This window comes from Lipophrys pholis, assembly GCF_963383615.2.
Source record: "Lipophrys pholis genome assembly, chromosome: 12".
Lineage (NCBI taxonomy): Eukaryota > Metazoa > Chordata > Actinopteri > Blenniiformes > Blenniidae > Lipophrys > Lipophrys pholis.
This window is the reverse complement of record NC_137641.1, coordinates 28,480,817-28,505,788: the sequence shown is the minus strand read 5'-3', so window position 1 is coordinate 28,505,788 and position 24,972 is coordinate 28,480,817. Positions and strand designations below refer to the sequence as shown.

Here is a 24,972-nt window from a genome sequence, read left to right as displayed (position 1 = left end):
TGATACCTGGGAAAATGCTGAGTATTTAGGAGGACACGGAAAATACAGAGAAACGTCCTCTTTTCCAACAGCGAGGACTTCAGACCACAAATCAAACGACGGGCGCCGTTGGCCCTTGGTGGAATGGGGTGACACGGATCCAAGGATCTGTCTTACTGAACTACAGCGTTCCTCGGTGGCTACGAGCGATTTCTTTTTTTTTTTTCTGGAAAGACAACAGTCAGAGCCGCGCTTCACAAATCTGGACTGTGTGGGAGAGTGGCCAGATGGCAGGAGACAGCAGCCTGGAGTTTGCAAAAAAGGCAGCGAAAGACTAAGTGCATGACGCAAAAGACTGTGGTCTGATTAAAGGAACACTAAAGACTCGCAAACTGATATTTTTAGTGTGTTTTCAGGGCATCAGTGGCATCACTCTTAAAAACTAAGTACTATAGTATCAGAATACATTGTGAGAGATGTAGGAATGATGGGAGAACTTATTAGAATCTGCTTTACGCAAATAGAATCTGAATCAAAGCTCTACATAAACAATTACATACACATCAGTAACCATATTTTTTCAAAATTGCATATGTTTGACCAGATGAAACTGTACAGATAAAATTGTCGCATGAGTGGAAATGCAGACATGCACTCAAACAGCGACCTTGTTTACGTTTTTCAATAAAAACAAGCCGATTGGTGAATTTGAATTGAAATTTGGCTAAGCCCCGCCCCCCCTCAGCTACTGTCGCTATCGCGGACGAGCAGTTGCGGCAGATTGCCAAAAAAGTTCCTTCTAGTGAGTTCTACTAAGAAGAGGCTGCTGCTGCGTCTGTCCACACCGACTCCTTGTCTGTTTTACACCAGAAAGAAAGAAATGATTCCCGCTCATACTTTGATAGGGCAGAGCTCATCTACCTGTGAGAGGGAGTGGTTGTTTCCCCACATGATGTCATGAAGGGAACAAATCTCTGATTGGCCTCTATGAGCACACATTTGGAAGAAAGTGAGGGAGATGACAGACTTTCTTCGTACGCAGGCTATGGGGACACAGATTACTGTTAGAGAACCATTATAAAGTGAGTTTTCCATAATATGGGACTGTTCGTGCAGATTAAGTAAACTGCACTCCCAGTTGCGATGCATCAAAATCTTCCTAAACGAAAGGCCTGCATTTTTTTACATTAAAATAAAAAAGACTTATTGAACTCGTAATGATGTCGGGCGCCTCTGGTGAAATAGACTAACTTGTATAGATCGTGCCGTTTCTACAACATAATATAACAGCCTGTGTCATGAGTGTGAATCAGATCATTTTAATTAGACTAATTCCCAAATTAATTCTTTTTTTTTTTTTATCAAATATACTGTATTTGGTTCTTCTTTTTTTAAAACGTTGAATTTTCTTAGGCCATTGGTTTAAGAGGGTGGTGAAAGTTACACCAGTAAATAACAATCCTGTTTTTGATTGAGGCATATAGATTATGTCAACGAGGTTAAATTAGATTGCAATCCTGACATCCACAGCTTGGCAAAACAATTGTGTTATACTGAAACATCAGCACACTAAATTACACAGTGCATTCTTTATTAACACGTTCACATTTGCTATTACGCTTTTAATTGACTATAGGTAGTCTGTCGCACAGTTTCTGCATTTATCCACATGCCAGATCACACAAAACAAATACCCACGAAGGAGAGCATGACATCATCATACACGTTAACCATTCTGTAGCCACTAAATTACTCATATTTGCCAGCTCCATGGTATGTCACTTAGCATGTTATTTATTCAAGGATTGAAAACTGCCTGTATAATCTTAAAGCTGTGCAGTTGAGAACACAAACTGAATTAGGAGTTTAAAACCAAAAGAAAGTCCAGGGATATCGTCACATGTATGTCTTCAGTTGCCGAAGCTGTCACAGTTTTATGACGTAACATTTTTATCGTGGTAATTCTGTTACGTTCCATTTGAAAAATGTGAGTTTTGATTAAACAAATCGCGTTCTTCATCTATTTTTATCATAATTTCTCTTCAGAAATTAAAAGGGGGGGAAACAAAATGTCTGCATAAAGTATCACCCTGACAACCAAGAGAGGCCCGTCAGTCACTTTAGCCCCGTTTCCACAGTGCCCCTTGGTACCGGTGCCGGTCAGGTGGGGGTTGACTATCCATAACCAGACCCGTATCAGTGCCGCGTTTCCATTACATGGGGAACGGTTTGAAATGTAGGCGGGGTTATGAACGGTTGCGTAATCATGCAGGATGTGACGCCATAACGGGAGGACATTTTCACAAAAGTTTCCTGATTGCTGCAGAAGAACTGATTGGAAATGGCTGCTTGCTGGGAGAACAGCGGTCGTCACGGACCTATGAGCAGACGGCAGTGTTGAGGCTCCTCCCCCTCATATCCGGCACATTGTGCCTGGTACCCCAAGTGGAGGGGTAGCGAGAAATGGTTACCAATGGTACCGGTTGGTAATGGTTCTGAGTCAGTGGAAACACACAACAACCGGTTCCGACCTGACCCGTACCGGCACCAAGGGGCACTGTGGAAACGAGGCTTTTGAAACCGACTGATCAAGCCACTGCAGCTTTTCTGATATGCACAGGGCCAGTTTTGCTAGAGTTTGTTTTGCCATGAATGTCTGGTTAATGAGCCATTAAATCAAATAACAAAGAATGTCTGAAGGACACGCAAAGTTGGAGTAAAAGATTTTTTTTTTAGAACAAATTAAAATATTGTCATGCGAGCTTCTTTAATATCACTGAGCCGTATTGTATTACAAATAATGAGGTGAATCAGAGTTGTACTTTAGTGAAGAGTCACGCGATCAAAATGACGACTTTAACAGGAAAACAAAAACGAAAGAAAAACTTAATAATAAGAAGCTATAAGTGGGACACCAACATCCCCGTTAAGTCACAACAGAAGTGTGAACAGGTGATAACACACAAAAACATTAAAGAGGCTCACAAGCTATTGGAGGATCAGGACGACGAGGGAGGCCCGTGCACACCGACAGATCGCGGCTGTAATCCTCCGCCTGATGTCCTCCTTCCTCCAGAGTCCCAGTCAGCAAGTTGAGACGAGAACAAGGAGTTCAGTTTAGTCGGCGACAGGAGGAAGACGCGCCAGCAGAAAGCACAGCTGAATCCAGATTAAGAGCATCAAGGCTCAATATGGTAAATATGCTGAAATGCTGTATGTGGCGTTTGTTGTTCCATATTCACCATCTTTGTATAGGCTGTTGAAATAATATTCTATACGGGAAATGCTGAAAAGAAATTACCGGGTGAGGCGTTCTGATTCGTTCAGGCAAACGTAGGACAATCAGCTCACAACCAGAAGACTCCAGGATGATTCTGGGATTATGGCGTGTTTTTACCTCTGTGTGTATATCAGGGAAGTCTTGAAATTATAGAAACCTTTAATGTCTAATATTTGTTTGCATTCGTGAGCAAGTGTAATTCCTTCATGATCCAGATAATTGTTCAATGACTTTACAAAGTGAGGCTGCTTTAAGCTCCGCCTCCCCTCAGATTACTCAATCCTTTAGAGTTCGGTGCACATGTTTTGCTTTTCCACTTTTTCACTTTTACTTTATGTTCTCACTTTCCAAATCCACAGTCAATCAGATCTTAATGCCTATGTTTAAGTGAAAGTACAAAGCTTCTGGTGCATTTTAAGTCCGCGTTTACACGACAACGGTGCTCGGCGCCACTGAAAAATGCATCGAAACGGGGAAAACGCAACTTTTTGAAAATGCCGTCGTGTAAATGCACAAGCTTTCTGAAATGGAGACACAAAAATCATTGAGTTCATGCAAAGTCTGGTCTGGTCATACATTGTTTCTCATAGAGAAACCTCAGAGAATGAGTGATTATATACATACTGGGGCCAATTAAAAAAAAAAAAAAGAGATAACTTTCTGCAGGATCTCTACATGAGTCAGTCCAAGTTGGGTGTGACAATGTTGAATTGCATCTATTTCTCTTCTTATTGTACTTTGTGATAATTCACACACGGGGAATATGAAAACTACACACAAAAAGGCGTTGAACTGAATTGATCGTCACTCTACGAGGTAAGAATGTGAATCCAAACCAAAAATAAACTGGTAAACAACAATGCCACTTGATCAGTCGTGTGTTAAAATGCTTATATCTATGATTTATAAATGTTTGTGAGCGTTTCTACTTCACTTCCTCATCAGAATATAATTATTTTTTTACTTATTCTGTTGTTTAGATTCTTACAATATTTTCACAAACGTGATCTTTGACCTCATTGAAAATAAAGAGGTGATCATTTGAGTCGAAATGAGAAGATCGATGTTGTCATTGTGATTTTCTGCGCATAAGATCATAATATAGAGCGACAGTTTCATGAATCAGTCTGATCTTTTACTGTCCTTTTTCCTCCCGCTAAATTCAGTTCAGTCTCCTAACAAGTAGGTGTTTAATAATGTATAGGTCATATGGTACTTACAATCTGTCCATTATCATGCATGCTGTTGCATAAGTTAGGATATTCTTTATCGTCGTCCGACTCCTTTAACATTCCTGCACCGCTGAAGACGAAGTGAAAGAGTCCAACAAGAAAACTGGTGAACACCGGAAACCACGAGACTTCTGAGGAGACGAAAACGATCTGACTGTGAAAGCTATGAGCATAGTCATTTAAAGGGAAAAAAAGAAAAATGAAAAAAACACTGAAGAGACAAGAGCAATGTGCTGCGTGCAGCTTCACGGAGCTTTACGGTGATTTTTCAGCTTTTTGTCTCGCCGTTTGCCGCACTGAAATGTACTGTTGTTGTTCACACGGCCCTCACAGCGTCCTCTCCGTTAACAGCAGGCAGCTGTTTTCGGGAAAAACTGTTCCGTTTATCCTGCCTGCACTGCAGATGGATACAGTTAACAACCGACTGGTGGCTATGGTGGAGCAATTAGGGGCTAAAGTTACAAATATTTCCAGTTAAAAGTATAATAAAAGAGACATTTTGGACTTTATCACAGGTGGTGTAAGATATTACTGACAATGAACGATCGATGATAGTTTGACATAAAAAAATTTTTGGTGACGTCTTCCAGTGTTTGATAATAAGTCCTTTTCTCACATTTCTCATGAGGTTTTACTTCTTGTAATTTCAGTCTATGTGTTACAACCAGGATCTAGATCCACCTATCTACATGACCTCCATCATATATATCTATGATCTACATCCATTATTACATCTATCTCTATGGTCTACATCAATCCGTCTACATGATCTACATTATTCTGTCTAAAAGAATTACATGATCTACATCAATATGTCTACATTGATCTGTTTCAGTGTTCTACATCCATCCATCTACATGACCTCCATGACCTAAATCCATCTGTTTATGATTTACATCCATGTTTATGATCTACATCCATCAGTGTACTTGATCTACGTCCATCTGTCTACATTGATCTTTCTACATGATCTAGATCCATCTGTCTACATGACCTCCATGATCTGAATCCATCTTCCTACACGATCTACATCCATCTATCTACATCCATCTATCTACATAATCTTCATCCATCCGTCTACACAATCTACAACAGTCAGATGGGAAACACATGATCCACATCTCCCACCAATTGAATTCTTGTAATGTGCCCAAAACAATTTCTAATGTACCTTTTATCACTGATTCAATGAAAGTCTGAGCATTTTTCCTAAAACTGCTGAGGTGAAGCAAAGTCCAGCTGGAGATGTTGGAGCTCAGATGTTTTTTGATGGTATTACCAGCTGGAGGAACTCCTGTGGGCCATTTATTATCTTCAAGAATTAACATTGGCGTGTATGCCAACTGTAGTTGTGCCTCTCTTTTCTTCATGTTTCAGAGTAGTTGGTACATTTGACTCTGTGCAGGAGAGAAAAAGAATATTAGTATGGAAAGACAGAAAATTCCATTGTTTTCTGGACTTTTAGTGAAAATGCAAGAACCGTCTCGGCTGCATTGTCAAGAGTCGGCTTCAGGATTATCGGGAGTGCAGTTAAACCTCTGCTCCCTTTGGAAGGGAAACAAAAAAGTAATCCTGACCACCAGAAATTCAGCTTGATGACTTAAAGGTTTTATTTTGGCCCCCAGAGAAAAACAAATGCCAGTTCCTTAATTCCTTCAGTCCTTCATTCCATCATTCCTTCTGCCATCAGGCCTCGATGGGACGTGGACGGCGTGTGCCACTTTGATGCTCTGCGTCCTGAAATTGATTTGTCAGGCAGGCAACACTGTATTTGTACTTTGTTATTGTAAACAAGAAATTAAGTAGATTTTAAGGTTTTTTTTTACTTTTTCTCGCTACAATTCAACATAAATATCGGTACTTTCTCATTCTGCAAACTGGCTCCTTGATGAATGTGGAGTCATCTTGTTTACATGTCTTACCCACATAACATTTTAAAAGGGATTCATATATAAAAGGGTTTTACACAAAGTCCAGTCAAGATAATACCCGTTTTTGATTTACTAAATATTTAAGGCCCCGTTTGCAGGAAAATGTTTGAGTGTAAACAGGAAACTTCTTTTGCCTTTGTTGGGGTTCTGTTTACGTGACAACAATCCTCGGAGCCACTGGAAACAACTTTTTGAGAACAACTCCCAAGGGGAAACTTTTCAAAAATGCTCCGACTCCGTCTCCGTGGAAACGGGGGAAAAAACGCAACTTTTCTCACACTCTGTCAATAACAATGGACTCCCAGTCTATATTCTCCTGGAACTCTTTAGTTTTATTTTGACAGTCGCTGTAATAACAATCCAACTTCGTCGTCTGTCCAAGAACAAACAACAGCACCCACTAGTGGCCCTACATGAAAACTACTTTGTTTTCAGGGTTTCTGCCGTTTTTTCAAACGTTGCCGTGACAATGTGTTTTCATTTGAAGCGTTGTTTGAACTTGGACTTGTGGTTGAGAACTCTACTATTTATACTTCACACTTCATAAAATTGTAAATTCATTTAAACTGCTGTGCTTCACTTTTCAAATGTATCTTTTTTTTTTTTTTTGCTTCAGTAGCACCGAGATTGCTTAAATCTTTTTATTTATTACTACTTTGTTTTGAGATGCTCGTTGTAGGACCCCCTCGCAAACAAGACTTTACATCTTAAGGGTTTATCCTGTTAATTAATTAAAATAAATTAAAATAAAAACGGCATTACAAATCGAATCTATTATTAATATTATGGTTATTCTCATCACTACAATTCTGAACTTGTAAATGTAAGAAGGAGGATAAAATCCTCATCACTCAAGTATCAGCATTTTTACTACCGTAAAGAATAGAAGTACTTTCGTCATTGCATGTACCCGATTGTTTGGCAGATTGCAGTCGTTTCTTATTTTTCCCCTTTATATGACAGCGGGTTGCATCAGACTTGCCCTCGGGGGCGGATGAAGTTATTGAATATTGATAATGCTGCTTCATAGCATGTATGTTTTAAGAAGTATTTGCATGCAAGTTTACCACATCAATGAAGCGAGAGTGTATCAAGTGGTGTGTGTGTGTGTTTTTTAAAGCCTATCAGCTGTAGAGCATGTTCTACTTGAAATAAAGAGGTTGCAGCCATATAAGATTGAGGTTTCCTGAAAGTGTTGCAGCTATTATTTGTCTCGGCGGACACACGGCTCAGAAGCTTCCAATATTGCTTCAGCCGCGTGCAGAAGCGCACATTTTCTGCCGGTATTTTCATTTTTGGGGACGGCGTTCAGAAATGTGACTCATAAATTAAGTGTACAACTTGTAAGAAGCCAGACCCGCTCTGAGATTTTCCACAAAATGAAAAATCGCAGGTGTACAGAAGCAGATGCTGCAGGTTCATGTTTGCACAATGTTTGGTATAAATAGCACCAGGCCACAGCTTGAGAACTGTACCTGTTTGTTCTCTCATCTGCAATATTAAAATTAGTGCTCCATATTGTGTAAAAATAGAACCACATGTTCACCAGCTGGTTCAAGGATCGGGACCCGACAGAGACTCTCTGCTGTTTCCTTCACTATTCTCCCTTTGTCTAAATAAAGACGAAAAACAACTAGCGGTGAGACGACAGCGGTGGAAAAAGAAAATTTTTAACTATCAAAGCCTTTAAAATGTCTCGCAGTTTAAGATGAAGTCTACCAGTTGTTTGTCTGATATGGAGCGTTTCAAGACTTTTAGCGGCATCTAAGGAAGTTATTAATAAACTACCTTGTTTAGTAAAGACGCTTTTTAAAATGACGGTCATGAAGATATTAAAAAAATTAAATGATAATCAACCGGATTGTGATACAACGAAACACAAACGCATATAAATCAAATTTTGATCTTGTATTCAACCCTGAGTAAGTTTTGTCCTTGGACGTGTGGGTTTTTGTCCTTGGACTGACTCCTGTTATCTCCCATCACAGGTCAGTGTGTGTTGCCCCCTAGTGGAAAGACTGGGTAAAGACAACGAAAAGCCAAGACTGAAGAGGTGGAACTATAAATAAGAGCTGAAGTGGTGTAGTGGTTTGCACTCTGGGTTTGTGGTACGAGTTCAGGCCTTTTGTGTGATCATCCTGTGGGTTTTATCCAGTTTTATTCCCACAAACCAAAAACATGGAAGTGAAGTCAAGCTGGTGACCCTGAAACTGCTTGGAATTGAGATTCTGTGTGATTGCTTGTGTTAAAACAGTATAGAATTGAATGTGTTTTATATTTTACTAGTTGTGCCTTGGATATAGAGCGCCCCAAGACGTTTACAGCATCTAATCAAGGTATTCATGTATTAATGTAAAATGCAGGGATGTAAAGCCACATTATGTGATAATGCTGCACTATGTAATAAATGTTCAACTCATTATGTAATAAGGCCACATTTTATAATAAAATTCTTGATTGCATTTTCTAACAAACTTTGCCACATTTTGTAATAACTTGTTACATAATGCAACCGTTATTACAAAATCTGGGCGTTCCACTTTTTTTTTTTTTTAAGAAAATGATCTAAGAAAATTATGTAATAAATTTTGCCCTGGTTTTATGTTTAATAATGACAAAAAAATAAGATTATGCTCATGTCCAGCCAACATAGCAATGGTAGATCACAGGGCTGTAAATCAAGTTTAACTTTATAGATCAAACAATTTAAATAAAAAACAAAAAATTGCTGATTTAACTAATTACTTACCCGATCTGAGATATTGGTGTTTCTGCCACTTCGCTGTTCAAAGTCATGCTGTCATGGTGAGTTTCTAAAAACATGCAGAAGAGGTTTTTTTGGACATTTGGCTTCACAAGGTTTCATTAAAATTGGCTATGTAGAGAGATTTTAGTAATGTTCGATTGGAATTGTTGGTTTTTTACTAAAATATAGACATTTTCATCGCTTATACTCATTACCACCACAAAGAAAAACTTAAATGTTTACATTTTTAAAAAGTTATTATGGCATTATTTTACTGATCCAAGATGAAATTTGTCAGTATGTGGCCTGGTGTAATATATTTATAAAACATTTATGTAAAATTAAGCACATTTTTCCACAAACTCTTCTTACAAATAAAAAAAAGATGCTTTAAATACATTTTTCATCATTTTTTTGTATTGTTTAATATTTATTTTAAACGTAATTAAAAGGCAGACTGCTCTCAATGCATGTAAAGGGAACTATATAGTTCTAATATTTTCTTTACCTGTCCAGTTTCCCAGCAAAAAATATAAAAAACATATTTTATCAATGCTGCATTAAAGATTTATGCAGTTATTCAAGTTCAGTGTGTTTTGGGGTTGTATCTTTTTAATGCAAATGATTTGCATACTTCCATTCACATTATGAAACTATGGCGTAATGAAATTAGCTGGGGTCAAACAACAGACTCGCTGACTTTTTAAGTCTCTGATTTGCATCTTTCAGAATAATAAATACCGATAGATTTTGCACTTGAGGCCGGGTCCTGTCTTAAAAAGTGATCGTGTCAAGTTTTCCCTTGCAAAACAGTGCGGGTTGAAATCTACATGATATTTTGTTTTGTAAAACGGGGGTAATGAATGATTTAATGTCAAACCTAATGAGTTATTATTTCATTCATTCATCTTTTATACCACTTGATCCAATTAATGTGCAAAGGGGGTAAACCTGACAGGTTTGTCATTCCAACACAAACAACAGACATTTACATTTAAGATCAATTTAGAGACGCCAATTGGCAAAAAGAACACACACACAGAAAATATGCAAACTCTGCATATAATCAGTGATCACTGTTCAGTCTTAAATTAAAAGTGAGCAACACACCTCACAGTTAGAGAACCATTTACGATGTTATTGTCTTTAAATGTGATTTTAGTCTTTATATATAGTCTCCAACTGCAGTACCTGTGCTAGGCAACTTAATTTATTTACATTAGATTCCATTCTGAATACATTTTTCCTCAAATTAAAAAAAAGAATATATCATAGTTGATAATGTTGAATGCACTGAGAGCTTTCTTGCTCTGGTCACACCGTCATAGAAGGTCTATTTCTGCATTGCAAAGTAAGAAGATGGTTGGTTTCTGATAAACTAAAGACGCCGTTAATACAAAATAAAATCACTTTGAAGTGTAACACCTAACAGAGTCACACTTATTTTAGAACATAAAGTTAAAAAATATATACATTGTCGCACTATAGCAGTGGTTTTTCCTTTGGAAAACCCATCAAACATTTTGTATTTGTGACATTTCCCCATATTTAAAAGCAGGTAAGAGACACTTCAGTCAAAGCAAATGGGGGAAAAACAACTCAAAACCTTCAGTTTATCAACTGTTCAACATAACAATATGATCGTGTGTTTACAGTTATGAATGAGGACGTTTTTTTGAAGACAACAAAAAAAACAACAACTAATAAACTAGAAATGTTGTTTTCTTCTCATTCATTCATTCCAGCTCCGACACGCACGTCACATTTACCAGAGGAGGGGATCTATTTGTTCACGCTGAGCCGCTCAATGCAAACCAACTGTTGCAGCAGGGAGAAGTGGCATGCGGCCGCTCAGGTGCGACGGACGGGAATTGATTACGACATTCCTGGCGAGTCGTGATAAATGGACAGAAACACTGTTGACGCGCAGCATCTGTGCACGTTACGCAACCGAAGGCCCGAAGCGACGCTGCCAGAGAGCCGGGAGTCACGCCGAGCTGCAAGAGCTTTAAATAATTCATTTTTTTACTCAACTCCAGTAATTTGGGGGTTCGGCATCTTTGCTCAAGGACACTTCGACTCGTGGAGATTGGGTGAGAAGCGAACTCGCAACCTTCCGATTGAGAGGCCAACCGGGGCCCAACTAGAAGAACAAGAAAAAGCACTGAAACACGGTTTTCTGAGCCCATTCTGGATTTAACTTTGATAGAATGCGGCTCAGCTGGCGGGGCGGGTCGTCTCACAACAAAAGGTTGCAAGGTTTGATTCCTCATCTGTCCAGATGCGCAAAACATTGAATCCCAAACTGCTTCCAATGGTCGGATCGAGATTCGAATTACCGTTTGAATGTGGTGAAAACAGTGGAAAAGTGAACATACAAGTGAAATTCATTGATCAAATACTGAAGAAATCTGTTGTTTGTTGGTGAAACGGGTTTAATAGATTTAGACGTATAAAGCTGGACAGTGTTGTCGGCACTGAGTGAGAGTTCATATTCATATCGGTCATAAACACACAAACAAGCGTTTGTTCTTCTGTATCTTCCCTGTGATGACTTAAGATGTAGTCATAGCCCACGGCTTCTGCTGCAGCCACGTTTAGATTTAAAGGTTTTTACGGTGCCATTTTACCAGTTGGGCCCATTCAGGATGAAAGTTAAAAGTATTTCTGAACTAAAATGTGTTTGACACCAGTGACATAGACGATCAAAGGATAAAACTTTGGTCTGAAGCCCCAAACGCAGCATGAAAGCCACTCGTATAAAGTCTCCGTAACCTAAACATGCAAAACTAAAGCTGTTTTAACTGGGTTTGTTTTTCCACTTAATAGGATAAGAAAGGAATTGGGATTCTTGGTGAGCAATTTTATTTTTTTTTAAACAGTTAATAAATATGCCTTAAAATTTGTTTGCACTTTATTCGAATTTGCTTTAAAATCTGCATTTTATCTTTTAAAATTTCTCTATGGAAATCTGTTAATTGTGTCAAACACTTTTATATGATTTTAGGTCTAATGACGTGATCATTTTCCAATCTTAGCAAAAGTAAATTTCTTCCCATGAACTTTTCCCGCACGTCACATTTTGACCGATGTCAGGGAGCCACTGAGCTCCGACCTTTGGATGACATTATGACAATCGTTTGTCTTCTGTGTTTTTCACAGCAGTGATGAGAAACCGTCTCCGGAGTATTTCCTTTTAAAACGCGTCCTGGTGCTACGCTGAAGATCAGGCCGGTTGGCGTTTCTTGTTCCCGAATCCCAAAAATAAGAAATGCGAAGGCGTCGTGTGCACACTGCCTTGTTGGCGGCGTAGCAGACTGTACAAACACTTTGTTTACATGTTCCGGTGGCGGCTCGTCGGGAACTCGTTCATCACTGGATCTTTAGCGTTTCCAGAACGAGCCTACACAATGAACCTGCTCACACTGTTTAAATCTTCATCCTGGGAAAACAAAAAGGAAATAAAAACAGATTTTTTTAAAATGTGTTTTAGTCTCTTTTGCTTAAAAAATACATTTTAAATCATGATGAGTGAGCTTGTGGTTATAGTGAGCTGTTCTGATTTTGTTTTGAAGTATTAGCTCATTTTAAATTTTTCTTTTACCCTATAAAAGGGTTTCATATAAATAGCAATAGTCCTATTGAAGTAAGTGTAAACTAACATCCTCATGTGTGTGTTACACTTAATAAAATACCTCACTCACCAACACTACGCACATTTTTATACATGTCTAGTTTTAAAAGTCTCTAAATTGCATTGCTGCGTTGGTAGAAAAGATTAGCTTCATGCTATTGAGCGCCTCCGTCTTAATTGATCACAGACGGTCAGTCTGTGATATTTTCACATATAAAAAGAATCATATATGTCGTTACAGAGGTGAAAACAAGCTGATGCTGCTCAGAGGCGAGTTACAGTAAGTCTGTACTCCATCAGTAGAGTTGTGCTGTTTGCAGCAGTTCCATTCCTGTAGACGTGAGCTGAGCGCCATCTAGTGGTGCAGTTTCCACAGTGGATCCACTGGTTGTAAAACTGTTCAATTTAACTTGACTTAAATCCTTTTTATGTCTTTTTTTTGTTTGTTTGCAAGTGTGGAGAGAAAAGCTAATATAGAGTGAAAGTACTGTAATCTTATCATAACCTAATTAAAGTATTAGTTACTTTTTAAACAAGTTTGCCTGTATGTGTTTACTTCTATTTAAAGCATATTCAGTTATTGACAAATGGTACCAATGTTCTCTAATAAAAACTTAATTTGATTGAAAAGTTTAGTTATCGGCTAACTAGTAATCATATTGTTGGATAATACTTCATCTGTATATATCAGTAAATGTAATACGAGCTGCCGCGTTTACATTTACATGGTTTTGTGGGATTTAATCTGTATATGTTAGTTGTCGTTGTTTAACCCAGGTATTTTTTATTAACTGTTCACATTGTAGGAATCATATATATCCTCATATAACATGAGTTATATGTTGAGTGTATTTAACCTCAGAGGTGCATTTTATCAATATATAAAGTATAAAAGGGTGGCTCAAATATGTGATTTAAACACTAAATAGAAAAAGGAAATTCCTTAAAACTAGTGAAATTATCTGTCCATGCAGTGAGTACATTTTACTTGATGAGAAATCTGGAAATAAGACGTTATACTGTAAAAAATAAATAATTAAAAAGGCTAAAAATAAGATTTAAAATTTTGGCAAGATATATATATATATATATACATATATATATTCTTCTACATTTACTTAAAGAAAATAAGGCAACTTTTTTTTTAAACTAATTTATGTTAATCAAGCAAGAGTGTTCTTTGCTTTAACTACTTTCTTATTTCATTTTTTTTTACGGGAAAAATAAAATCCAGGTAAAGTGAACTTAAGTGTTTTAAGTGTCTCAGGATCATTAGATCACGATTATAAACTGGAGTGTTTCATATATTAGTAATATCCCCTGACTCTTTGTATGACTTTATAACCCGTCTTGTGGGAACAGCTTATGGGTATTTTAGTATTTAAAATATGAATTCAAAAAGATCGGCTCACAATACTTAAATTATTCATGTTCGGGGGGGGGGGGGGGGGGGGGGGGGGGGGAATCAGCGTCTTGTATTTTTAACAAACTTTGACTTCAATATAAGATATATTTGTGTGAAGATACTAACTTGAATTTTTATTGTTGATTTCACAGCTTCAATTAAGTTCAATTTTACGGGGTTATTTTTAGATTATATTAATAATCACTAAAAGCTGCATAGTTGAAATTTCCCTCGTGAAAGATGAATGTTTTAACCACGAACATGAACATTTGGGGATTTATTTGCTTGCGACATATTTTTTGTTCATGTAAAACTCGAATCGTTGCAATAACAGCCTCCAACCACAGAACCTCAGTCTATTTGTCGACACTGTGGAAAGCTCAGTGGTTTAAACTGGTGCGTGGTCGACTTCGATGACGACCTGTCACCTCTGCAGGGGCGCCCCATCCAAACGGTGCAGGTCAGAGAAAATACAGGGAACAGGAAATAGGCCGGGGCCTTCTGAGTTTCTATCTAGGCTACGGCGGTTCCCGACGGGTATTTTGGGGGATAGCCGGAGGTAAAGACCTGAAAAGTGAATCGTAAATGGAATGGGTCGATTATGTAGGGCACCGCGTTTCTTCTGCACGGAGAGGAAAGGCCCGGAGTAATGTTCTGAAGCAGCGCTCAGTCACACCGGGGGAATAGAGAGGAAGGAAAGAAGCTCGCTCTGGAAGACAAGGAGCCCGATCGTTGTTCATGCAATGACGACTAATAAAGAAATGTTTTTATCAAACCCCCCCCCCCGCAAAGCTTGTACTATATTATTTCTTTAAAATGTCAAAAGAGAATAATTGTGCCCGGGTAAAACGCAGCCCGGACACCCAGGTTGCACCGACACGCGATCTTATTGACAAATCTGTGCCTATTATGTCAAATGAATGTGTTTGTTTTTTAAAGATTGTAGAAGGAGCTTGAGATGCACAGGTTGGTAATAAAACAAACTGCTGGAAATCTCCAGTTTCTATACGGACTACAGGTTACATCCATGTTCAATTCAGAGTCACCAATGAGCCTGAAATTCTTGTTTTGAGGGAAAATCTATTCACATCCTCACATATAAAGGCTCCCTGATCAAACCTTTGTGCTAAAAAAGAAAAAAAAAAACTGGACATCTTAGTCTCCAAGTCCATTAATACGTGTAAAAACTTCATGTCACAGCAACTTCCTGCTGCTGGATTTCTTATGTGTTTTGCATATAGTCTGTTTTTACTGTTATTTTGAACGTGTATACACATTCTGTTGATAGTGAGCTGACAATCTAAATTTAATGTTCCCCTTTTAGCCCCTCCCCCACTCCTTCAAAGGACGTATTCGTTCAAAAATAAGATAAATATCAATATAAGAGTACAATCAATATGTCTGTATTGTCTATTTTGGACTTATTTTGTCATTGAAAACCTGAATTTGTTAAATTATGAAATATTGATCCATCATTGACACTTATCTGCCAAGGAAATGTGTAAATGTATCTGGAAATATGACACTTGAACCATCACTTGTACATAAACACATTTTTATTCAGCCTGATATAGGTTACACATGGAGAAAGAAAAAAAAAATAAGTCAAATTTCTAAGAGAACTACTTCCCTTTTATGGAGCTAATGATACGAGTTATTTTTTTAAATTTGTTTTTCTTTAAATGAGCTTCAGACGCTCACTGGACAGCGTTCAACACGAGCTGCCGTCGGCTGTGAGGAATAAGCATAATCACATGCTACGACTGACCTGAGGCTGTAGTTATTTTCTCTCTCCTTTATTCCCCGCCAACAAAAATTATATATATAAAAAAAAAAAAGAAAACATGTCCCCTCAGCAGTCCTTGTGTTTTCTCACTAAATGATATGGAATGTTATGGTTTAAAAAAAAAAAAAAGAAAAAAAAAAGCAAAGTAAAAGCGCTCCTGTGCCGCTGCAGAGGAGATAAGAAACTTTTTTTTTTTTTTAAGAAAAAAGAAACTGATTCCCAGAAGTCTGTTCCCAGGCTGCTACTGTGTGTGAGGCATTAAGACGACGCGTTCTCTCTCCAAAGTGTTCAAACAATTAAAAAAAAATAATAATAATAATCTGTGTGACTGTGATTCAGTCTCATCGCCCCTCAAAAACGTGGATATGAACAAAAAAACCACAACCTCGATGTGAAATAGTACATTTAAGTTACATTGCTTGCAAATCAGCTTTGGAGTCTAATATATTAGGACTGACAGAGACACAAAGCAAAAGACTGATGCGGGGGGGAGAGAAGGGGAAGGGGGGGGGGGGGGGGGATCTTTACATTTAACTAGTGTTAGTCGGTTTTTTTTTTCTTTTTACTTGTAAATTACACAAAGTGCAAATTTTTATTTATATTACACCATAACCAATATTAGAAATTGTTCATTTTCTATTATATAACAATGAAAAATGTGTTAATTTCACATAAGCCCCAACAAAGCCATAACCTACCCCCTCCCACCTGATCCCACCAGCTATCAAGTTGTTGTTTTTTTTTATCAGTTTTAGTTTTTTTTAAAAAAGGAATCACTAAATACATGCTGCAATGACACCCACCAAATTTAGCCGCCCTTTTTTTTAATTTATTTATTTATTTTGGCTCCTTGAATTTCTTACAGTACACCGTTTACTGTCAGCGTGCGTTTATAGTTAAAATATATATATATATATTAATCTATCATTAAATAGTATGCCTCTTGCACAGTCTTGCATGCATTGGAGAGCGTTGTTTTGGGCAAGCTGTACAAGAAGGAGCGGCGTCTGGACGGACTTGCTCAGGCTGCAGGCTCCGGGCCGGGTCCAGGCACTCTGTCGCCACCTGGAAACGCTTTTTAACCCTCGACTTCCTCGCAACCGCCGTCAGTCCGAAAGGTGGTTGGTTTCTCCAGTGTGTGGTTTTTGTTTGTCGATAGAGCGTGTGTTTTGTGTGCGAAGTGCGAGAATGTAAATGTGTTGTGGTCCTAAACTCAAGTTTCACAAAAAAAAAAAAAAAAAAAGAAAAGAAAAAGATTGTTGGAGATCACTGAAGTTTTGTTCCCAGCTTTCGTTGTCTGTTCCTGGAAAAGGAAAAGGGGGGGGGGGGGGGAAAAAGAAAAAAAAAAAAAAAAGGAAAGTGCATGAATCATCTCAAATACACTCAACCTGAGGTTGCGTTCGTACAACAACGGCGCTCGGAGCAGATGAAAACGGCTCCCCGGGTGGAACTTTGAAACGGGGTTACCAGATGTGACTCAGGAAACGTTCACACGTACCGGCATTTTTACAAAAACTGATATTTCCCGCGCTACGTTTACAAAAAAACCAAAAAAAAAAACACTTAATTGACACGGAACTGCATATACACCTGGTTCAGAGCAACTGTGGGCATGCCAAACCTGTAGGGGGCGGTGTAACGTTAAAAACATAACGAAACATGAAGCCATGACAGCCAATCAGAATCCCGACGCGCCGTCACAAATGGCGCGAGTCATTTCCGTTTGTTAGGATATAACGGGAAACGTAAAAACAAGCACTGCTTCCATGGGATCCATTATCATCGCAGCAAACTGAACACGGGTCGCACACAGACGGCGCCTCCGTCACATATTGCGACGTAAATCTCTGCCCACCTCTCTTTGGATGCAAAGTTTTTTTTTTCCCCACATCTCCACTGTGGTCAGAGTTGTCAGAAATCGTCATTTGTGGTGACTCGTAGCTGCGTTTGTGTAAATGTGCCGTCCAAACGCAAAGAAATATTGGTTTTTCTTTAAAAATACCCGGGTTCATGTAAAAATGGCCGAATACAACATAAAACCCGCCCACCTCTATAAAATCCGGCCCAAATCCCAACCTCTGTAGAAACTCATGTTAAAATCGAAAAACTATGATATGCAAAATAAAGACTACGGCATGAGCACACAACTGCAAGAAATAAAAAAAAAAAAAAAAAAAGGTAACGCAAAATGACCGCCCTCAAATGGTCAGACAAGCCATGTTGGGAAGAAACCTGCCAAATCTGGCACCGCTGATTGCGAAACTTTTCGTAAAACGTCTAAATGAGCTATAGTGGAACCAAAACCAGGACAGACTGAGCAAACGCACAAATTATTTCTCACCTCGTGTGTTTTCAGAAATATATTTCGCTGAACTGTTTTAAGTAATCTCCTCTTGGACAATGTCAACAACTTAGTTTGTCTTAGTCGCTGGCTGTAACAGCCACATTAATGTGGATAAACGTTTAATAAAACACTTTAAGTGCATACATATATATTGTCTTCTTTCTTGGGTCTGCTCATGCAAAATGAAACGCGATTAATATAGATTAAAAATTCATGTTGATTTGGGATTAATCTAAATTAATCCACAGCAATCCTGTGATTAATCTGATTAAAAATGTTTATCATTTGACAGCACTAGTTTATAGCGCATGTGTACCTGATTTCATTACAAAAATAACCCAACAGCACCCACTAGTGGCCCGAGTATGTCGCTTTCAGCGTTTCTGCCGATTCCACGTAAACTGATATCATTTTTTTTAAAAACATTGGTATGTAAATCCAAAACTTTTCTGAAACCAAAAAAAAAAAGATAAATACCAACTCGAAATGTTGTCCTGGAAATCCTAAATCGTTAGCACAAGTTTTTGTATTTATGGTTGTTACGGAGGAAGTGAGAGAAACTTACCGTGCCTCTGACCTGGTCACTGTGTACTCAAACCATAGGATGTTGGGAATCAGGCTCGTGTCTCGCACCAGGAAGTACTCCGATATTGGCCTGTGGATTGGTTAAAAAAAAACAAAAAAACAACAACATTGAAATAATCATAACAGCTTTTTCCATCTTATTTATAAATTCATGCCTAAAAACCTGCTCTGACTTTTTATTTTTTAATCAAACAATGAAACCATAGATTATGTATTTATCACAGAAAAATATTGTTTTTGGTTTTATTCTTTAAAATTTCATGAAAAACATAAATCAAAACATTTCAATATTTTGTGAATTCCAATGTTTTGTTTCCTTCTTAACTTTAACCAGAAGCCATAAATTACTCAATCTAAAAAGTATTCGTAAGTGTTTGAGATGTACCATAAGCCTCAGTATGTTGTAGCAGAGTGTGTTATATGTATATTTACACACATACATAAATACATACGCGACATGAGGACAGTATAGTGTACTTAAACAGAGCCTGGTTCATTTTGATGTTTGGGAAGACGCAATACTGTGAATCATTTTAGAGGACAGACGTTTCCTCAGAAGAGATCGACTCACCACGCTGCTATTTTGGGGAATAGAGGTGTCAGAACCTCTTGTGTGAAGAAGAACCAGATTATGCCGATGGTACTACCGGCTACTGCTCCGTAGAAAACCTGGCTCCAGGTGTGATACAGCAGGTAGACCCTGGAAACGGGAAGGAAGCAATGTGATAAGATATCTCAAAAACAAAATCAAGACAAAAACACAGAGTACTGAGGGGGAAAATCTCTATCATAGCTACGACACGAGGTTGACAAAACACATTCATACAGCTTCAAAAAAAAAACAAAAACAAAAAAAAACGCATTCAGTTTCTTTCCTCCGCTTCACATTTTTAACCGCTGTTGCGTTTCCTGGTTTAAATCACAGCCGCCGGCTTTCAGGTTATTTCTGTGAGTAACTCTGGGACAAAATATTGACTGTATATTTTTCTGGTTCAAGCGCTCTCCTACGTAGGCGTTTGCAGTAGAAGGATCACTTGTTAAGGGGGAAAGCTAACCGTTTTGAACTGCTGTGAGTGGAATGAAGCAGGAGTTAAAGATCTGTGCCCGTCAGTGTGTACCTGATAAACACATGATGCTCAATATCTGACAGGCAGAGGGGCTATGGTGGTCTAGTTGTTCTAAGAAACGCTCCACACTTTGACAAACTGTCCAAAAATATGCATTTGAGACTCATTGGTGATCCTCAAGGTGTGTATTTAGGCTGACCTAGTTGTGTATTCGGTGCACAATGTGCGTTACTGCCGGAGCATTTAAACATGTTGAAGAAGAACCAAAAAAGAAACGAGAACGAGCCTAGAAGCAAAGATAGATCTCTGCTTGAATCAGAGGAGGCGACAGTAAGACGAGTAAACGTCACATGGAAAAAAAGTTTGATCGGACTATTTTCTAGTTAAGCTGCCATAGGTTAAAAAGCTCACTTCCAATGTTTTCAGCAATACATTTCTCTGAACTGTAAAAGAGAAAGTTTTAGTCCAGGCCGCAATGTTAGTCCGGTTTTAACTGCAGAAGCCGACAGCTTTGAGTGATGCGTTCAGGTGCATCACGTAAATCCGCCTTCCAACATGCTAACAAGCTGCAGGACTCACACAGTCGCGAGGTTACAAGCTAAATATGATTAAAATATGACTGAGACTCATTAGCGGGCTGGAACATGCATGCGCAGCACACGGCAGTGCCAAAGTTTCAGCAGTGTGGCACCCACGTCCATCGGCCCGGACGGTTGGCACAGCCAAACCAAATTTCTTGGGCCAGAGGGAGCTGGACGAAGAAAATGACGCCGTTTGTTTTCCAGCTCTCACCTGCTGTATGAGACTGATAAGGCCATGCCCAGCAGGATGATGGACAGTATGTGTCTCCACAGCAGGTCCACGCACCGGGCGTTGTTCGTTTGATGCATTCTGAAAAAGAAACCGTTCATATCGCACAGTTATCAGAAATAAAGGTTAAAAAAAAACTCCCTTTAATTTTTGCAGTAATGAGCCACAAAGCATCACAACACTAAAAACGGCACATCTTTAACTTTGTCAATGTTAAATTTTAACCTCCTGCTGTTTCGGAGAATTTCACAACCATACGCTTTCACGCTTACAACTACCCAAAGATCCAAGAAAAAAAATAAATTAACTCACCTTAAATAAAGGAAAAGAAAGAAGTAAACAACAAAGAACCAGATGAGTTGGGAATGATTGGAGGGCATCCCATACTCATTGTGCACGGTTGTGTGAGCCCCTGTACCAAGAAGAGACACAAATTAAGCAGATACCCCAATTAATAATCAAAACCTTTGTGATCCAATAGTTATTGTCAGAAATAGAGAACACAGCATGAATGTACCGTTACACAGTTAAACGTTTGTCTGAGGCCGGGACTCACGAGTTCTTAAGAGTCACATGACCACTGAAAAGCTGATGAATCTTTGATGGCCGTCACAACAATTACACTGTCCCATTATCCAGCTATCGTTTGAAATAAATATTGGTGAAAAATTGCTCAATATAGTATACATAAAACCTATTTTAGAAGAGAAACTTGTAACAATTAAAAAAAAATAATTTGAAGCGAGTCCCCCAACCAACCAGACAGACAGACAGACAGACAGACAGACAGACAGACAGACAGACAGAAAACACCCAATATTATACACAATCCGAGACCATAAAATCTACAGCAAACAGTGTAAATATCGCAAAAGGTAAAATAACATAGTTGCAGGAAAAGCAGAAACCTTTAGTGGGACTGCAACATGCACAACGTGAAAAACCTAAAACACATTCACAAAGGTTTTAAACCGTTGAGATGCGATAACGCAGCTTTGCAGGAGCAGACATGCATCTCTTTTTCTCAAGACATAATGTGCGACACTGGTTGTTTGACAACCACAGGAAGTGGATGTCTATTTAGAGACACTATTCACACATGCCGCCAGTGCAACGCTGCACGTAGCTCTTCACGCGATGCTGTTTAACCTAGTTTACAGCGCACGGGGACACAAGTCTTACATGTTGGCGGATCAAGCCGGACAGGAGAAGCGATGCCACCGTGCGCCGGTGTCATATAGAATTCTGAACCCATGGAAAAGTGACCCCCCCCCCCCCCCCGGTCACTTTTCTATATAGAATTGTGACCCGGGGGTCACTTTTCCAGTATGGAAAAATGATCTGCCCCTTAGAATTTAGACTACATGAAACTTTACCTTTTGTTAATGAGAATGTTCTAATGTATATATTTAATATAAATATTACTTGTTACATGTCATAAGCCACTGCTTTTCAGCATTATTTGATGTTCCATAAGTCACTTTTCCATGCAATAGAATATTGACCTTATTTTAATGTTACATCATCTATTTCCTTAGTATGTGTGTAAGTTGTTGAGACATAGGTCACTTTTCCACGACTAAATGGGGGTGGGTCAGAATTCTATAATAGAAAAGTGACTGGCGGGGCACTTTTCTACCCGACACCGGGACAGACGCACTCAGCCAGTTGTGTCTTTGTGTTGCCCAACCCGGGCAATAATAAATTCACTCACACCCACCCACTCACCTGCACATGGGCGCGGCTCTCTGAGGATGTTCTTCAGCACCCAGTTCACGCCATCATTCAATATGAGCCCACCGAAGAAGGAAATCTGTCACACACACACACACACACACACACACACACACACACACACACACACACACACACACACACACACACACACACACACACACACACACACACACACACACACACACACACACACACACACACACACACACACACACACACACACACACACACACACACACACACAAACAAACAAAAAGGGGTCAAAACACAAGAGCTGTGGAAACACTGCTTGTCCTGCCCGGGGCTCCAGTTCCGGGCCCCTTCAGAGAGAATCCCAGCAGAACACACAGCCCGACTGCAAGTCACCTGTTTCTCCCTGGAGTGCGTGTGCAAGGACTCACCGTGTGCAGCTCCCGTTTGAACACTATGAGTGTCACAAAGCCCACGAGGATGAACACGGGCAGCAGACTGATGTAGGCCAGCACTTCTCCCGTCAGATCATCTGAAACACATTGTGCATGTTGGCACACGAGACACCTGGAAAGTCTCTCCAGGGGCGGTGGGAGTGACACCTGGGCGGCAGTGAGCCCCTGTGGTTCCACACACCGGAGGTACAGGTGCCAAACCGACGTGGGAAAGTAACCAGAGCCCACGTCGGACTCTCGGGCTTCGTTGTTTGATGTTGTTAAAGCAGATGTGTGGTTGGTTTGTGCTACTTCACACTCATCACAATCAGGCCAGGGAGCTAGCTCCGTTAGCCGATAGTTCAGGCTACACACAGAGCTGCCTCCACCGCATTCACGAATTAAATTCAGCCATTAAGGATGCCGAGGTTACGTGGAGTGATTCCCACGAGAGGCAACATGCCGGTGCAATATCGAGAGAAAATATCAAAGCCGATATCAGGAGAGCTAGCAGGCTAGCTAGCTTCATTGTGGACATTATGGTCGACTGCGCATGCGTCGCCGGCTCACAATTTGGCAGTCCGGGTTTACGTTCCCCGCTGAGCCCCGCTGTCCTACAGCAAGGCTCACAATTTGGCACGGCCACCCGACGGCCGCGTTCATTCACTAACAAAACAAACAAAAAAAACACCCGAAATCGTCAAAAGAGCGGGCGGCTCAGACGCGCGTGTGGCGGTTCACGTACCTTCCGCGAACTCGACGTGTGTCACAGATATGGACCGCCATCGAGGTGGTGCCGAGCACTGCTCTTCCAACGCCATCTTACCCGGACACAACCGGGCTGCCCCCAGCGGAACGCCCCAGACACGTGTCCGACCAATGGTGAGGGGAGCTCGGCGTTCAAACGGGCCCCGGCCGCGGAGCAGCGGTCCAATCCCCGCAGAGCAGCGCGCCTCGCGCACCAGGCTGCACCCACACACTGGAATTATTGAATGGACAGAAAAACACACTAAAGTGCAGCAGTCAGAATTAAAGCAGAAAGGTTTTCTCATTCAAAAAAAGAAATGTATATTAAAAAAAGAAAGAAAGAAAAATATGCATATCAAGTTTTCTCATCAACCTGTCCTGACAGGAAAAATATATATTTTAAAGCTATAAATGATAGAGAATAAAGTGACTCATTTGATCTGATTCCAGTTATGAATTTAAATATCATAGTCTTGATTATTGAAGCACATTTAGAATTTAAAAAAAAAACTTAATGGTGACTAATATATGCTTTTCACAAAATTAACTTTACTGTTCCCTTGTGTGCAATATATTTTATTCTTTTATTTCTATCTGTTATATTTCAAATCCCCATCAACATTATCATGGAAGAGCATAAACTATCACAGTCATTATCTTGTTTTTATATTGTTATTGTTTCTATTGTTTATTATCACTTTTCATATTCTTTTGGTACTCTTTTATTACTGTCAAATTCCTTCTGTAACTGCAAATTTCCCCAATGTGGGACGAATAAAGTTTTATTTTTATTATCTCATCTTATGGAAATGGATAGACAGTAAAAACACTATTTACAAAAGCATTCAAGAAAAAAGAATACAGTATAAGTTACTCCATATAGTGATGACAATAAACAAATTACAGAATAATGAATACATTCCAACTTTTAAAAAAGTGTGACCACTGTGATTTAAAAATGAGATTAAATTAAAAAAAAAAAAATCTAATTTCAAATTTTGCAACTTATCTCATTATGTTAGTTTGCCTTTTTAGCATTTTTAACTTTGAGCCTTGTGCAATATGTCTCTTAATAACTAAGTGAGTCTTCCTTTCAAGTGTATGTTCACTGCTGTATTTCACAAGCCTGCCCAAATTACATCTGTCAAATCCACCTAAATCGAAATGAACATCTCCTAAATCAAACTGCAGCATCACAAAACCTTGAATTATATCTCACCTGTATGGAAGAGCGTACAAAACACCTGACAATGGAATAAAAAAAAAGTTTTTATATGAGGATATT

General features: G+C 39.2%; 1 protein-coding gene across 2 annotated transcripts; it reads right to left on the bottom strand.

The window, feature by feature from the left end:
- Positions 1 to 10,754: 10,754 nt before the first annotated feature.
- dolpp1 (dolichyldiphosphatase 1) lies at positions 10,755 to 23,783 on the bottom strand. 2 transcript variants are annotated; one of them, XM_080476369.1, is made up of 8 exons: positions 23,686 to 23,783; positions 22,938 to 23,038; positions 22,528 to 22,612; positions 21,112 to 21,211; positions 20,782 to 20,880; positions 19,494 to 19,622; positions 18,903 to 18,992; positions 10,755 to 12,610 (listed from the first exon to the last, which is right to left on the bottom strand). In XM_080476369.1, exons 1-8 carry the CDS (start codon positions 23,759 to 23,761, stop codon positions 12,598 to 12,600), a joined length of 693 nt encoding a protein of 230 aa, XP_080332495.1. In that variant the 5' UTR covers positions 23,762 to 23,783; the 3' UTR covers positions 10,755 to 12,597. The 2 variants fall into 2 exon arrangements, with proteins under 2 accessions (XP_080332495.1, XP_080332494.1); XM_080476368.1 differs by lacking the exon at positions 10,755 to 12,610 and adding an exon at positions 16,558 to 17,296.
- Positions 23,784 to 24,972: the final 1,189 nt, after the last annotated feature.